The 15303-nt window shown below is 38.4% G+C and overlaps 3 protein-coding genes across 5 annotated transcripts; 1 reads left to right on the forward strand and 2 right to left on the reverse strand.

The window, feature by feature from the left end:
• Window positions 1–13: 13 nt before the first annotated feature.
• LOC111656335 (uncharacterized) lies at window positions 14–5066 on the forward strand. 2 transcript variants are annotated; one of them, XM_023408012.2, is made up of 8 exons: window positions 14–146; window positions 1432–1554; window positions 1649–1825; window positions 2287–2391; window positions 2483–2620; window positions 2742–2858; window positions 2953–3009; window positions 3104–5066. In XM_023408012.2, exons 1-8 carry the CDS (start codon window positions 74–76, stop codon window positions 3886–3888), a joined length of 1575 nt encoding a protein of 524 aa, XP_023263780.1. In that variant the 5' UTR covers window positions 14–73; the 3' UTR covers window positions 3889–5066. The 2 variants fall into 2 exon arrangements, with proteins under 2 accessions (XP_023263780.1, XP_023263781.1); XM_023408013.2 differs by lacking the exon at window positions 14–146 and adding an exon at window positions 282–1208.
• Window positions 5067–6570: 1504 nt separating this feature from the next.
• LOC111656334 (uncharacterized) lies at window positions 6571–11521 on the reverse strand. The gene is made up of 13 exons (XM_087174436.1): window positions 11334–11521; window positions 10788–10983; window positions 10485–10627; window positions 10205–10296; window positions 9474–10065; window positions 9278–9328; window positions 9117–9173; window positions 8566–8649; window positions 8321–8412; window positions 8169–8227; window positions 7246–7419; window positions 7102–7136; window positions 6571–6954 (listed from the first exon to the last, which is right to left on the reverse strand). The coding sequence occupies exons 1-13, from the start codon at window positions 11370–11372 to the stop codon at window positions 6847–6849; spliced, it is 1722 nt and encodes a 573-aa protein (XP_087030562.1). The 5' UTR covers window positions 11373–11521; the 3' UTR covers window positions 6571–6846.
• Window positions 11522–12513: 992 nt separating this feature from the next.
• xcr1a.1 (chemokine (C motif) receptor 1a, duplicate 1) lies at window positions 12514–14456 on the reverse strand. Of its 2 annotated transcripts, none has more exons than XM_023408017.2 (2): window positions 14343–14456; window positions 12514–14116 (listed from the first exon to the last, which is right to left on the reverse strand). In XM_023408017.2, exon 2 carries the CDS (start codon window positions 14097–14099, stop codon window positions 13086–13088), a length of 1014 nt encoding a protein of 337 aa, XP_023263785.1. In that variant the 5' UTR covers window positions 14100–14116; window positions 14343–14456; the 3' UTR covers window positions 12514–13085. The 2 variants fall into 2 exon arrangements, with proteins under 2 accessions (XP_023263785.1, XP_023263784.1); XM_023408016.2 differs by having other exon boundaries at window positions 14412–14455.
• Between the last annotated feature and the right edge of the window lie 847 nt (window positions 14457–15303).

Genomic DNA, 15303 nt, shown 5'->3' on the forward strand with positions numbered 1-15303 from the left:
AAGGAAATACCTATTGTCGACGAATTATTTAACTGATGTTTTTGGTGTTGCCTGGTCGAGGTGTGATCATAAAATGGATTCCAAGGCTTCTGAAAATGAGATGTCTCGCCCCTTGAGACGATCGACAAGGCAGTCAGCCGTTAAAGGTGAGCAAATGCGTCGTAATGGCAGTTAGTTGGCTTAGCCTTAGCCGGAGCTAGCTGACTTTACCTCACACAAAGTTTAATATCAAAATTCCTCGATTTTTCTGCTGTGACTAACGTTAGCTAAGTTTATAGGCGTAGACTTGAAGTTCTTTTGCATTTTATTTAAACTATACTACGTTTCAGGAAACTTTCATTTCTCATGTCTTCCCATTCCTTCTTTAGTACTGAGTATTGAGCCGAAGTAGTAGCATGGATAATATGTGAGCTGTTGGTAAGCTTGTTAGCTAGTGGGTTAACTGATTTAGTTACTTTTCTGGGTTCGTATGTAGTATAGACAGAGGAACCAACACTTTGGCGGAACGTTCAGTCGTGCCCTTGTTTCTATTGAGATTATTTCCGGACATCGACGGTGTACGGTCACAGAATGTCTCCCTTAACAATAACAGGAAATGCCTGTGGTGTTATATAGCTCATGTTTTTGTAGTTGCTCGCTAGTGATGGCCAATTAAGACCTTTTGTAGCAGAGAGGGGTCCAGTCGTCTGGGTCTCCAACATGTTCATTATTCGTATCGTCATTAAACCGCATTCACCAGCGACATCTACTGCTGAAGTTGAGATCAGGCAGCCAAATCATTTACGAGCCTTTTAGTATAAAAAAAACAATATAGCCCTGATATACCTTCTATGAACACAGTGATTCCATTATTTCATTGACTCGTTAAACATTAAACATAATTATAAAGGGCTGTTAATAAAGATGACTGGCAGGATGACATTTGTGTTGGAATTATTTTTATTTAATATCAGAGCTTCCTTTTGCGGATGCTTTTATCCGGCACCAAGCACTCAAAACAAACCGGTGACGTGTAGGTCACGTGTTTTCCTGCAAACTGGTACAATCCTCGAAGCGGGGTTTCATCTGGCACGCCTGTCCATACTCAGTGCACGCCTCGCAACAAATGTCCAACCAGTGTCGCTCGGTCGAGTTGTAATCACAAATGGATTCTAAAAATAAGGTTTCTGGCCCCTTGACACGGTCGACCAGGCAGTCATCCTCTAAAGGTGAGCAAATGGACCTTGATGACAGTTGGTTAACTTAGCCTTATCCCTCAGGGCTAGCTGACTTTACCTCACACAAAGTTTTATAACGAAACCCTTTGACCAACCTGCTGTGGCTGGCTTAATCGCTGTAGACTTGGAACGCTTGGAGATCTTTGACATGTTTAGCCTACAATGCTTGAGAACACTCACACATTACACTAATTTCTTCCTATTCCGTCATTAGCACTGAGTTTTGAGCCGACCCCCAGGATCCCTCTGAAGAGGACCAAAAGGCACTTAGAAAACCAAGCTCCTGTTGCAGCTGTTAACGGTTCCAGAGATAAGGAAAATGGATCGGAGGATGAAGGTGGGATGCTTCAGTTAACAGCATTTGTTCTAATTGTTACAGTTAACGCTTAGTCTGCTTTTAGTTAGTCGACTTTTTGTTTCCTACTTCACAGAGTCGCCGAGCAAGAAGAGCCGGCTGGAGACTGGAGAAGCAGGGGGCGGCAGTGGTGATGAGATCGAGATGGATGTCCAGGAATCAGCTGAGGATGAGGATGACAATGAAGAGCAGGAAATGGATATGGAGAGGCAGGATTCCTCTCATGTCACTCATCGACACAAAATATTCCAAGGTTAAGGCTATACATTACTGCTTTAATCATTTCTTGATGAAATGTTAGAAATGAGATATTTGGGGTGACACAATGGTCGAATAGTTAGGGTGTATACTATATGGCTGTTCTGAGCCCTGAGCAGCAGGTCCCTGGTTCAAGTTCCAGCCAGCCCTTTACTACATGTCCTTCCTCCACTATCTCCCATATTTCCTGTCTATCTCCACTTTCCCTGTCAAATAAAGGCATAAAAATGCCCCAAAAAATAACCTAAAAAAAAAAGAAATTAATAGACTTCTCACTAAAATTCTCACATTTGAAAAGCAGGAATCAGCTAATATTTGGCAATTTTGCTTGATAAATGACTAATAAGAAGGATATACGTCATGCTTTGAAATTTGTGTTTGACACTGTTTGCCTTTTATTGTCATCACAAGCAGTTCAGAGGTTTTATTTATAGGTTTTCCCTCTGTTTGAATCAGGTGCCAGTGGAGATGTGAATTTATTCCCTCGTGTAGTGCTCCGTGAGCGCTGCAGTTCTGGTCATGCTGTAAATGAAGATGCAGAATGGATAAAAACCAAGACGGGTAGGAGAATGCTGATGGTTGATTGTGCATGGGAATGATTACATTGAGAGAGGATAATACAGTTGTCCTAATGTGGTCCCTTTGTTTTCAGTAAAACTATCAACCAAAGAACCTGCAACCCCCAGCAAGTCTGCCATTCAAAGCAGACCACTGGCAAACAGACATCATGCTCCGATTACCAGCATGGATGAGTACAGGAAGAAGATGGAGGACAAAGCCAAGAGCGCTGGTACTATAGACATTATTATTCAGACAGATTTTAGCTAGAAAATTGCATTAATTAATTGCGTTAAATTGGTGCACCATATTTTTTTCTATATTGATAAATTCTTCCTCTTCCTCATATTTAGATAAACCCACAGTTAAGTACCATACCGGAAGCATGTATCCAGCCTCAGAGAAAGCTGTCACAAAGCAACAATATTTGAATAACATTAAAAAAGAAATTGTTCAGAAAAAGAAACAAGGTATTGCACCTTCAACTGAATTTTACAATCTCGAGAAACATGTAATGTAGCTTCGACATTTTTGACATTGAGTTAATGAGATTTTTTCTTGTAGATAAAGGGATGAAGAAAACTGCCAAAATCAAGACAAGCTCTGGATATTCTTGTAGTGGTAAGCTACAGTCAATTTAACTACATTGTCTTTACACCCAAAGATACTTGTCCTACATTATTTGCTAGACTAAATTTGAATTGTGTCCTTTCAGGATTCATGTGGCACTTATGGTGTTTGCTCCTCCTGGTGCTGCTCAGTTCTGCTGCCTTGCTGGTATACAAGAAAATCCCTGTGCTCCAAAGGATCACAGATCCTGGGGGGCATTTACTCAGGGCTGTGAAGCCAGAAACATTTGCAGATCAGTTTTCTCTTCTTGAGGCTCAGTTCCCCAGTCAGCGGCCTGAGCTGTGGAAGAGAAGCAAGATACACCTGGAGAGGCACCTCAAAACAGCCCAGCCCACAGAGCCAGTGAGTCTGATCTTCACTGCTGGCAGCAAGGCTAACAAGACGCTGCGCTGCCTGGCTCAGGGCCTGGCCTCCTCCTTCTCGTCTGCCCTCAATGCCTCCGTCCTCGACATCAATGGAGCCAGCAAAGCCAGCCAGGACAGCGATGATGTGAAGCTGGACATTGACAGCCAGCTGAAAGCCGCCTTTGAAGGTAATAAACCTGTGGCAGTCATTCATCACCTTGAGGAGCTGCCTCCAGGCTCTACCCTCATTTTTTATCGCTACTGTGACCATGAGAGCGCTGCATACAAGCGGGTGTTCTTGTTGTTTACTGTGCTACTGCCGCAAGATGAGATCAGCAGTGACAGGTGTCTGAAGGATGTGGAGGAGATGGTGCAAGACTATGTTAAGGAGAGGCTAGTGGGCTCCAGCAGCCAAACCTCCTTCAATGAGATGGACACTGACAAGTACGGTGGACTGTGGAGCCGCATCTCTCACCTTATCTTGCCTGTGGTGTCTGAGCAGGAAGTAGAGCAGAAAGGATGCTGATGAACCAAGCTGGTATCCCAGAATTAGGATGCCACTTTGGACCAGCCCGATCCTTCTTGGTAATGTGCAGGAGCTATGAAACGGTGAAGTAATACGAAAATAACGTGTGCTGTGATGTTTCACATATAGACTTGATTTCAAATGTTTGAAAGTTATATTAATTTATCTCTGTCAGAGATGATTCTCAAACTGCAGTCCAATGTCTGATTCAATTTAACTGCTCAAAATGTTTGGCACAGTTTTTAAATGTGTGACCATGTACAGGCTTTGCATTAGGTACAGTAACAATGGTGTTGCACCATCATTCCACTTTCAAAGAAGGGTATTCGATGCATATTCTCATGCAGATTTAACAAACAACATATACAAGATAGAGAGCACTGTGTTCAGCTGCTTTTTAATGGATATTTCCAATCTCCAAAAAAAGAGTTTCTGCTGAATGATGAGCTTGGATTACACTGGGTCCTTCTTTGGAGTTAATTAAAGAAATATTTCCTTTTCCTGTTTCTTGTTTTGTACCAAATCTCAGAGACCACTGTTCGCTTGCTTTATACTTCTTTACAACGTCCCCATTTGCATTTCATTATTTCGTGATTTGATTTTGCACTAAAAATGTTTGGCTTTTCATTAACCAGCCATCAAATCAATAGTACTGGCTTTTAATAAGATAAATATTTTATATTCTTTGTTTTTTTTTTTGTGAATGTGTATATTTGTGATAAAATGTCTTTTTCCAAGACTGGAATATATTTTGATATCTGTGTTGTGTATATATATATATATATATATATATATATTGGATATGAACAGGTTCATTCTTCTTACCACTGAAACGTACTTAGATTGCTGTCAACATAAAAACACGCAGGTTCTCATGACGTGATTTGAGTTTTTACAAATGTTTTTACTAAATATTATCACACAATGTGCCTTTAAACCGAGTATGGAGGATATGAAAATCACAGAAACACTTCAGTCATTTGATACTGTATCTTGACAACAATGTCAGACTCAGACAAGCTTTCTTACTGAAAGATTTGATTTACAAAGGGTTCGTTTTAAAGTGTTTCTTTTCTTTATCACTCATTCCTCTTATGTTGTTATTATTCTGACATGAATTTGTGTTGTTCATATGAAGACCTGAATATTTTCAATAAAGATTATTTTGATACCTAGAAGAGTTGTTCTTAGTCTCTGTATGTCTGTTTAGTTTCTGGAACAGAGGTAGAGCAAAAAGAGGAAGTCCTCCACTTGTGACAAAGGACTTTAAGTTAAGCAGTTAAGTTCAAAAATGTATTTCATGACAGTTGTTTTTACAGACACTGCATATCTTGTCTACATTGTATTAATAATTTGTTTGGAACTCAGCTGTGTAAAATAACTACAATGTTGTTGACAAGCAGTAGGTGAAAATAAATGTCAATGAGTGTAAAAAACAAGGAAGTTACAGCAGGTTAAATCAATTCCTCAGCGGTTAACAGATTGCTCTCACTTTGGCAGAGGTTTAATGGTGGGATGAGTCATCAGTCTGAGCGTTAGCCATTTCAAAAGAATCATAAAACCAAAGAATGATTAACAAATATGCAGACAATAACATGAGTGTATAAAGATTTAGGGCCAAAATATTTTTAAAGTTACAGTATATATATATACTTGTTTACATAGAAAACATCTGATTTCCGTGTGATTTAACACAACTGACCTGCCATAACACATTAACATTTCAGTCTCAACCATCCACATGGGTTTGACTTGTGTATGTAAATTGTTTTGAAAATTTTTTGAACTTTTAGCACAAAAATATTGGTTTAACTGTGCAGATTTGCAAGTATCCCAAATGTTTGGAAAATTTTTGTGGCCTCCACCTTCTGCTCTCCAAGACTGCGCTCCGAGACCTTATTGTTTAGAGCTCATATATGGTCAGTCCTTGTGTTAAAACCTTGGAGGACACTTTTCAGTGACTTGAGAGCAACACTAAAAAAACAAACTTGTTCATATAGTGTATCATATTGCAGTCCACAATAAATAGCTGTGACATGATGAAGTTGTTGTAAAGATAAAAGATAAAATTAAGGGCCTCATCGTGGGGAATTTAAAGAAGGAAGATAAGAAATTAAAGATAACTGCAACAATGAATTTAAGTTTGGTGATATCATGCACTCGTGGTTCACGGCAGAATAACACTTATTAATGAATTACAGACAGTTAGCTGTTAGTATGAACTGTAGTTTCATCTGGTGGGCTTACCGTTGCCCTTAAACACAAAAGGAAATTAGTACTAAGTACTTGAGCCAAGGTTTCCTACTGCACTGAGGCTTAGGTGATGTCCCTCACTTGTAAGTCGCTTTGCTTAAAGGCGTGCGCCACATGAGTAAAAATGTAAATGTAAATATATGGCATGAGTGAGTGCTCCACATTTTATATAATTTTGATACATAGATTTTTTATAAGTACAGTACTTCAACCACATGAAACACTTGATTTTCATATAAGAAGCACATTTCACACACACACACATCCCCTTAGTGATGACTGGTTGTCATCATTGGACATTAAATTCATTCGCAGATGACACCACCGTGATCTCATTATGAACTTTGGTACGGTGTTTGAGTTTCACTCTGATAAGAAGTGATATGAACTTCCCTGGAAAATGAAAAACAAACAAACAATGTCAGACTGTTTAATATGTTGTACTTTTGGCGACTTTATCTTTATTTTAATTTGGAAAACAACATGTACAGAATTTACAGCTCATAAGGCGTCAGGGAAATACAGTTTCAAATGTACATTTTTATTACCTTCACAAAAGCTACAATTTGTAATCAAATTGAATTTTTATTAATGAATAACTTGATAAAAGCATGACAAAATAGAAATGAAATGTATCAAACAGAAAAACAACAGTGAAACACACGCAAAGTACCAGCACATCTCCATGAATCTGGGTGCACAAGCCTATTCTTCCCGACACCCAGATATCCCAACAATGACAGCCACAGCGAAAGATATGGTTCCAGCGATGACGATGATTGAAACAGCAATGACAGTCACTTCTGCACTGAGCTGAAATTCACAGATACAATGGTGAAAAACAGATGTGGCCATTTTTACTGTATTCTTGGATTTCTTCTGGTGAAGATAGTTGTCATGATAACTCAAAATGTTCAAATCAAAACGTGTTGTATTGCCATAATGTGAACAGGCTCTCACCATTCGCTTCCCTTCCTCACCACTCTTTGAACTCTCTGTAACAGAAAAAAAGTAAACAATATCATTTTGTTCTTCATAAGAATCCATACAGTATTTAATACATAATATTATATTCAAACAGAGCTATATTACTAAGTCATTCACCTGTTTTGCCTCTCTTCGGTCTTGTTTGTTTGCAAGTTCTGGGTAAGAAAACCCAGATGGTTGTAAACAGAAAAACCCACACGGCGTAAGCGACCATCACTTTCAGAAGCCAAGACTCTCTCATGTGGTGCCTGCATTTGTCTATCTTCAAAACACCAATAATGACGATGACAACTGTGTGTAAAACAGATTTGGAAATGAAATCAGAGAAATAAACAGGCAACGGCGACTCTCTGAAGAGATGGTGTGAGCTGTGACATTGTGTTAGCCTCTCTGATGTTTAAAAGCAATAGTACGATAGGTTGGGAAATGTGCTTAAAGCGTTCTTTAAGAGTTAGATGAGAAGGTGTATACCACTCTCATATTTGTCTGGTAAATATACAGTGACAGACAGCAGCTGGTTAGCTTAGCATCAACACAAAGATGGGGGAAATGGGGAAGCAACCAGCCTGGCTCTGTTCGAAGGTCTGCCTATTGTGAAACTCTTATGCTCACTAATCAACATCTCTTATCTCATTTGTACGATTGGTACAAAACTTGAAGTTTAAATATGTCAAGTTGCAGTTTTACAGGAGTTTATCTTTGAACATTGCTTGGCCTGAAGCAGCAACAAATAAGAAAGAGCGTTAATTAGTGAGTTTTAAAGGTGCTAGTAGGCAGCTTTTGTTACCCTCGCACAGAGTCAGGCTGGTTGTTTCCCCCTATTTCCAGTTTTTGCTCTAAGCTAATCAAATCAAATGCTTCTCCAGTTATTTACCTGATACACATGAAACTGCTTTCAGTCTTCTCATCTAACTCCCAGCAAAAATGCAGATTAGTGGATTTCCCAAAATGTCACACTATTGCTTTCAATACATTAAACAACAAGTCTTCTCACAGACCAAAATGCATGCACCAAATCTTAGAATTTTGAATTTCCTTACTTGCAAAAATCTCATGAATGACAAAACACACTTTGGCAGCAAGGTCACGGCTGTCCTTTCTGGAACAGAGCAAAAGAAAAACAGTAGTGCACAAAGTGTTGATGTAAAGGTCAAGTCAGATATTCAGGCAGAAGAAGAGGTGTTGAACTTACAGTTCATGAGTGGGTCCAAATGGCAGAGAAACGATTACCAGATCTATGAAATTAATCACTATAACCACAAACAGAAGAGCTGCAAGAATGACCTAAACATACACACACACACACACACACACACACACACACACACACACACACACACACACACACACACACACACATTGAAAATAACCTTAGAGCAATTCAGAAATTTCAATATAGATAAAAAGAAGTGTTGCAAACTGCTGATTATTACTCACATCATGGGAATCCCCCATATATACCAGATTCACAGCCAATATTTCAACTGCTGCACAAAGCACACAGCACAATATCTTGAACCCCTAAAAAAGAAATAACATGCACTAAATTGTTTCAGTGAACCTGGATTATTAGTTTGCATCTAGTGTTTGTCATTAAAGATTCAGATACTGTAAATAAGCACAGGCTGAGACTGAGCCTACAAATGCCGTATATCATTACAGACGATGCTGCTTTGCAATTCAATGCTTTTCCCTAGATGGGCTTTTATATTTAACAAAAATAAGTTACATTGACAAAAAGACATTAAAAAATCTGAAGAAAAATATGCATACAAAATGCAAAACAGAAAATGAACAAAGGTCAAAGGTCATGCACTGTAATTAAATTCTGTAATTATCTATACAGTTGTAGTTTTTATTGTTAGTGGTGGTTTCAGCCTCTCTCAGCGTCCATTTCAGCATCTCTGCAATTCAATTTACGCAAGGGGGTGCAAGATGAGGACATCTAGTACCAGTAACTATGACAACAACAGCCCCAAAAGCCTTACCTTAATTTCAGAAGATTGAAGGTGGCTGTTGAAGATGGTGACAATGTTTGACAGTTCCTGACAAGTGACCGAGTGAGAGAGCAATTTATCTTCTTCATGTATATTTAGATTCTTTTGACAACAGCATCTCACCATACTACAAAAGTTTATTAATACAATACCATTTCCACTTGTTTAAAAGAACAGCTGACACTTGTCAGAATAGGAATGGCCTAAAGATAAAAGAAAGAGAAACAATTATTTCTTTTAGGTCAGAATCTTGTCAGTTGCACTGGCTGTAATACTTGTAATAGGAGATAAACTGCTCATACTTGCCTTTTGAAGTATTAAGCTTGGAATTGGCCCAGGTCCTGGTGCTGTAGTACTTGGTTTTGTAGTATTCGAAGTACTGGGCTTTGTAGTACTTTCTGCAGTACTTGGTTTTGTAGTACCTATAGTACTGGGCTTTGTAGTACTTGCTGCAGTGCTTGGTTTTATTGTACTTGAAGTACTGGGCTTTGTAGTACTTGCAGTAATACTTGGCTCTGTTGAACTTGCTGTAGTGCCTGGCTTTGTAGTACTTGGCTCTGTAGTACTTTTAGTACTTGGCGCTGTAGTAGTTGTAGTACTAGGCTTTGTAGTACTTGTTGTAGTACTTGGCTCTGTAGTACTTGTTGTACTTCGCTCTGTAGTACATGTAGTACTAGGCTTTGTAGTACTTGTAGTAGTACTTGGCCTTGTAGTACTTGTAGTAGTGGGCTTTGTAGTACTTGTAGTAGTAGTGGGCTTTGTAGTACTTGTAGTAGTAGGCTTTGTAGTACTTGTAGTAGTAGTGGGCTTTGTAGTACTTGTAGTAGTGGGCTTTGTAGTACTTGTAGTAGTAGTGGGCTTTGTAGTACTTGTAGTAGGTAAAATGACCTTCACATCCACTGGTCTCCAGAATTTCCAGAAAGACTCAACAAATGTGGCTCTGAAACGTATCAGACAGGAACAGATGATAATGTAAATCCTTTTGCTCCTCATTGTAATATAAAGAGAAACTGGAGCAGCTGAGTTTGGTTCTTGGGTTTTACAGGAAAGTTTAAGTGTACAAAATACTTAAAAGTAACCTGAAAGTGATGTCTAGCTCTGCGCCCTCTGCTGTCCAGTTAACTCGCACCGAAGTCTGTTTTAGTTTGTTGGCCTGACGAACAGCCGAGTCCTGAGGACAGTCACATAAGTAACCCGTCACATCCATAAGACAGCGTAATAAGGCTTTGACTATGAATTCACACTTCAAGTTCATTTAAATTTGTTTTTTGATATAGCAATTGAAAGTATGAATATTGACTTCAATCAATTCATTGCTTTTACTACCTCTAATAATGATTGAATGGGATGGTAACTCACTGGTAATCCATTGCATGACTGGAATCGAGTCTTAGAAGACTCAAGTATGATAAATTTTCCAACAGAACCCTCAAGATTGCCCGTGTCTCGAGCCTCCAACAAAAATCCCCGGAATTTAGTGGAGCTTTTGCTTCTAAGAAAAACTGAAAAATGGTTTGAAGATTCATCAGTGTGATGGTGGAGGAAAATGAAGACAGAGATAATGATAACCTTGCTATAATGCTAAAAAAGTAAATGACCACTGCAGCAAAGATTTATAGTGATAAACAATCATCCAGGAAAAGGGGATTGACAGTCCTGTACCTGTAATAGGCTCTCCGTCATTCCCAAGTTCGTAATGGACCTCAAAGGGTAGTTTAGTGTTCTGGGGCCCAACAAGATTACCTATTCTGTCCCTGTGCTCAGGTAACATTGAATGGCACGACTCTGGGAAGGGACGGTTTGAATACCCTTGCACCTTTGAGATGAAGTTAAGGCCAATCAAGATCCACATCCACATCTGGAAAACAAGGGTGCAATACCATCGGTAAATGCCATAAACTAAATGTCATCAACGTGTAGTCACTAAAGATGAATAAACTTAGCTTGAAACACTGTCACAGTGATAACCAGAGTCACCACATAAACTTACTCTTGGAATCAATCAAAAAATGTGTGTATGTTTATTTCTTTTGTATAATAGAAGTAATTTAAACCAAATTAGACATAAAAGTAAATAGCAAGGATTTTTGGAGATCTCTTTGACATTTCCATGACAGTTTCATTCAAATTCAAACTTGGAATTATAGCTTTTTAAGACTTCAGTGGCAAATATTAAATATATAATGATAGTAACAATTATTCTCTTACCTTGAAAGAAAGAAATTTGTTTACAACATCTAGTACCATGAAACCATCACTTAAGATGTTGAACTACAACTATGGACTCTCAGTGAAAACAAGGGAGAATTTCTGCTAAAGTCCCTTCAAGAAAAACTGAACTCTTCTGAACGTCTCTGTAGACAGCACTCCTCCTTCCAGGACAGTTAGGTGTGCAATGTGTGCTAGGGAATAACTCAGCGGACCAAATGAGGAAGTCAGAAAGGGCTGAACCTACCTACATGCTCAAGTGAAATGATTAACAAAATACAACTTCACTTTATATCTGATCAGACCTCTACCTTATATCTCAGATTAGTCTCATAGTTTGTTTCCCAACAGCATACAGTTTCCTTATTTGCTCCAGTCTTTCTCAAAAGAGATTTCATGACAGGAAATGTCTTTATTGATTATTGTTGTTTTGAAAGTGTGTGTGTGTATGTGTGTGTGTGTGTGTGTGTGTATGTGTGTGTGTGTGTGTGTGTTTGTGTGTGTGTTTGCCTACGTCCGAATCAAGAAGCAGATGATACTGTTATAAGAGGGGCTTTGGGATTTTACAATTATAGCACAGGAAGTGTCATTGCTCTGTAGTCGGCTAAATAAATATATTGTCATTGTGCCAGGCAAATGTGATGCAGACAAATCACGAGTACGCAAACACACAACACCCAGAGTTATAAATAAATAGATTTGATCATATTGAGATAAGCCCACAACCATTGTAGGAATTCTAATACTGCTGATAACACTGCACACAACATAAATTCAACTCAAAATAGGTCCCTGATGAATAACTCAAATCAAAGTCAATTCAAAATCAATCTATAAGGACTTCATGCTTCATTTACATATAATTTGGTATTTTAGTAGATTTTAGTTGCATTTTGCAGTATAACAAGTTTAAAACATCATCAGTCTTTATTTGGCTGAGTATAGGGCCACAGCAAAATGTAAAGTTATTCCAATGTATAATTGTTGACAGTATTATGAATGCTTTCAGTGCTAATACTGTTAATGATGAATCAGCAAAGCCACATATGAACATAATAATGATCACTCTGATCATCTATGCAGATTGTTGGAAATGCAGATTTAGCTGTTTATGGTCATATATCAACCATTTGGGCGAGGCGCAAAATGAAAAAGGAAAACCACGTGGTCAGTTTAAAAAATCATTGTCAGTTGATTTTATTGTACAAAGGAACGAAGAAATGCAGTTTTTCAGAATTGAACATATGAAAACAAAAAAACATTAACAAACAACATTTTTAACAAAGTCCTTGCAATTAATGACAATATATGTAAAAAAAAAAACCCAATATTTAGCTATTGTATATAATGAAACAGTCAGAAAAATTTATAGGAAAAAAATCATGATAAGCGATAAGTAATAACTCATTTATATTTATAATTAAGCATCATTGGCACTGTGACGATATTTACTATAGTAGCGCCACTTCCACAGCAACAAATTCCTATTTTCACCTGCTCATTAAAAACATGACCTCCTTTAAAACTGCCAGTAATTAACTTCATCCTGTACAAGCTACATGTTATGAAAAAGGTTTAACACAGAGGCACAAATCCAACAGTAAACAGCAAAAGTCACATTTGGATTTTGAGTGCAGCATGCAAACTGCAACATATGAACCAAGTGGATCCTACCAAATACGCACTCAATGCATTTTTTAAAATCAGTGATGCACAAGCAAATTCAAGAAAAATTATATAATTGAACAGCAACTAGTACATTGATCCGTGTGAGATGAAGTTCTGTGCTCTAGCCTGCTGTTCCTTGACTGGATTTGGCTTACTGAACATTTGATGCAGCATTGATTTCAAATGACTTCTAAACTTCACACCAACAAACACATAAAAGACAGGGTTCAGGCAGCAGTGGGAGAAAGCAATGAGTCGGCACACATAGAACGCATAATCAATCTGGATGCTCAACTCACAGTTATCAAACGGTGGCACCAAATTGTCAGCCAAAGTCTTCAGAAAGATGACCACATTGTATGGCACCCAGCCGATGAAGAACACAGCCACGATACAGAAGACTAACTTAACTGCTCTGTTCTTTGTGTGGGATCTTGTTCTTGTGATTTTTCCCAGTATTTGGATGTAGCAGAAACCCACCACCACAAAAGCAACCATGAAGAAAATATTCTGTTGAGAAACAGCTATGATTTCCCACATGATGGTTTGGCATTCACAGCCCATAGAGTGTTTACCCTTGTGGGGGATTTTGACGAGAGAGCTGTAGAACAAAGAAGGCATGGCTGCTCCAATACTGATTATCCACATTAAGAAAGACAGAAAAACGCCGGTGCTGAATTTTGGTGTGCTCAGGTCAGAGAGAGGGTGGACAACGGCCAGATACCTGTAGATGGTCATGATGGTCAAAAAGAGGATGCTGCTGTAAAACCCAGTGAAGAAGACGAAAGTCACAATTTTGCAGAGAATCTCTGAAAACACCCATCCCCAGATGTAGTAAATGGCCCAGAAAGGGAGACCGGTGGTGAAGACGAGGTCAGAGATGGCCAGGTTGAGGATGAAAATGTTGGTGAAAGACTTCAGGTTTTCGTACAGAGCCAGGATAACAAGGACGAGGATGTTCCCTGTGAGGCTCAGCGTTATCACAACAGAGAAGAAAACAGGAATGGCGATGGATCCAAATTTGACCACCGAGCCTTTTTCACAGACTTCATCTTCATAGTCGTAATCATATAGGCTGTTATTTAAACTGTCATTCATTGCTGTTGAACTCGGATCTAGAAAACAAATACAGGATTAGTGCATGCATTAATGCAGGTTATTTTTGCCTTACACATGATTACTTTCAGCTTTGCAGTGACTGAGTGACTGAGTGTTGCAGCTTTAGTGATTTCCTTGATTTGTAAGTCCCTTTGGATAAAAGCATCTGTCAAATGAGTAAATGTAAATGAGTGTACACATCATAGACTGTATATAAAGTACAGATATGGAGGATGCACCTACCAACATGTTACACTGGAATTCCTTTTGTGAGCACAAAATAGTATTGTAAAGAAAAAAAAAATTAACTACCTTCTGTTCGATGGGACTGATATGTTGTTGGATGTGATGCTTTCCCTATTCTCACTAGCGAACTCAGAAAGGGGTAGCTTTAATTATCTAATTTCTGTTCCTAGTTCTGGTTTCACCAGACTATGTCCTCAGTTCTGCTTGCACTACACATCTATTCAAAAATAGATTTGCCAATTATCTAATCATAAAAGCAAGGTCTTAAAGATGCACCTGTATAGAATATGTTTTGATAGAAATCCCAGGATCAGATGTCTCAAAATATGGGCAAGTAAAACCAAAATCATATGCATGACTAGATATTGCTATAGAGGTAAGGAAAAGAAAATGTGTTTTTGTAGTTTGACTGACACTGTAACATATGAGACTTAAGAAATGACACTTGAGCTACTATAGCAGCTTAGTTTTACACTTTTGCAATATTCAGGCACTTGTGAGAAACAGATTTGAAAAAAAAAGAAAAGAAAGCTCCATAAGCTCTGGATCCTACATGTGCAATAACGCAAGCAATAACATAGATTCAAGTGTTTTGACAGACTTGACATAGCTCTGCCAGACCTACCAAAAACACATAGCCCACAACTGCTTTCAGAAGCTGAGTACTACTTTACACAATAAACTGATCTTTCTGTATAAAATGTCCATGGTAATGTCCTCCATGCTATTTTGTTGGTAGGTAGCCTATCACAATATACTGTATAGGCAGCACATAGGCTTTAGTTATCATAAAAGCCTGTATAAACTTTTAGTATGGTGCACATGTATCAAGTTGTCATACATTGATTATGTTTTAAAGATTTGTATCAAGATCTCAACAAGGTCATGTATACCATTCTCTCCAGTTATATCTGAAATATGTATGATTAGCTGTGAATTGAACAAAAGCACCACAGCA

This window comes from Seriola lalandi, unplaced genomic scaffold, assembly GCF_002814215.2.
Source record: "Seriola lalandi dorsalis isolate HSWRI2012SDOR001 ecotype SW California unplaced genomic scaffold, Sedor1 jcf7180002054353, whole genome shotgun sequence".
Taxonomy (NCBI): Eukaryota; Metazoa; Chordata; class Actinopteri; order Carangiformes; family Carangidae; genus Seriola; species Seriola lalandi.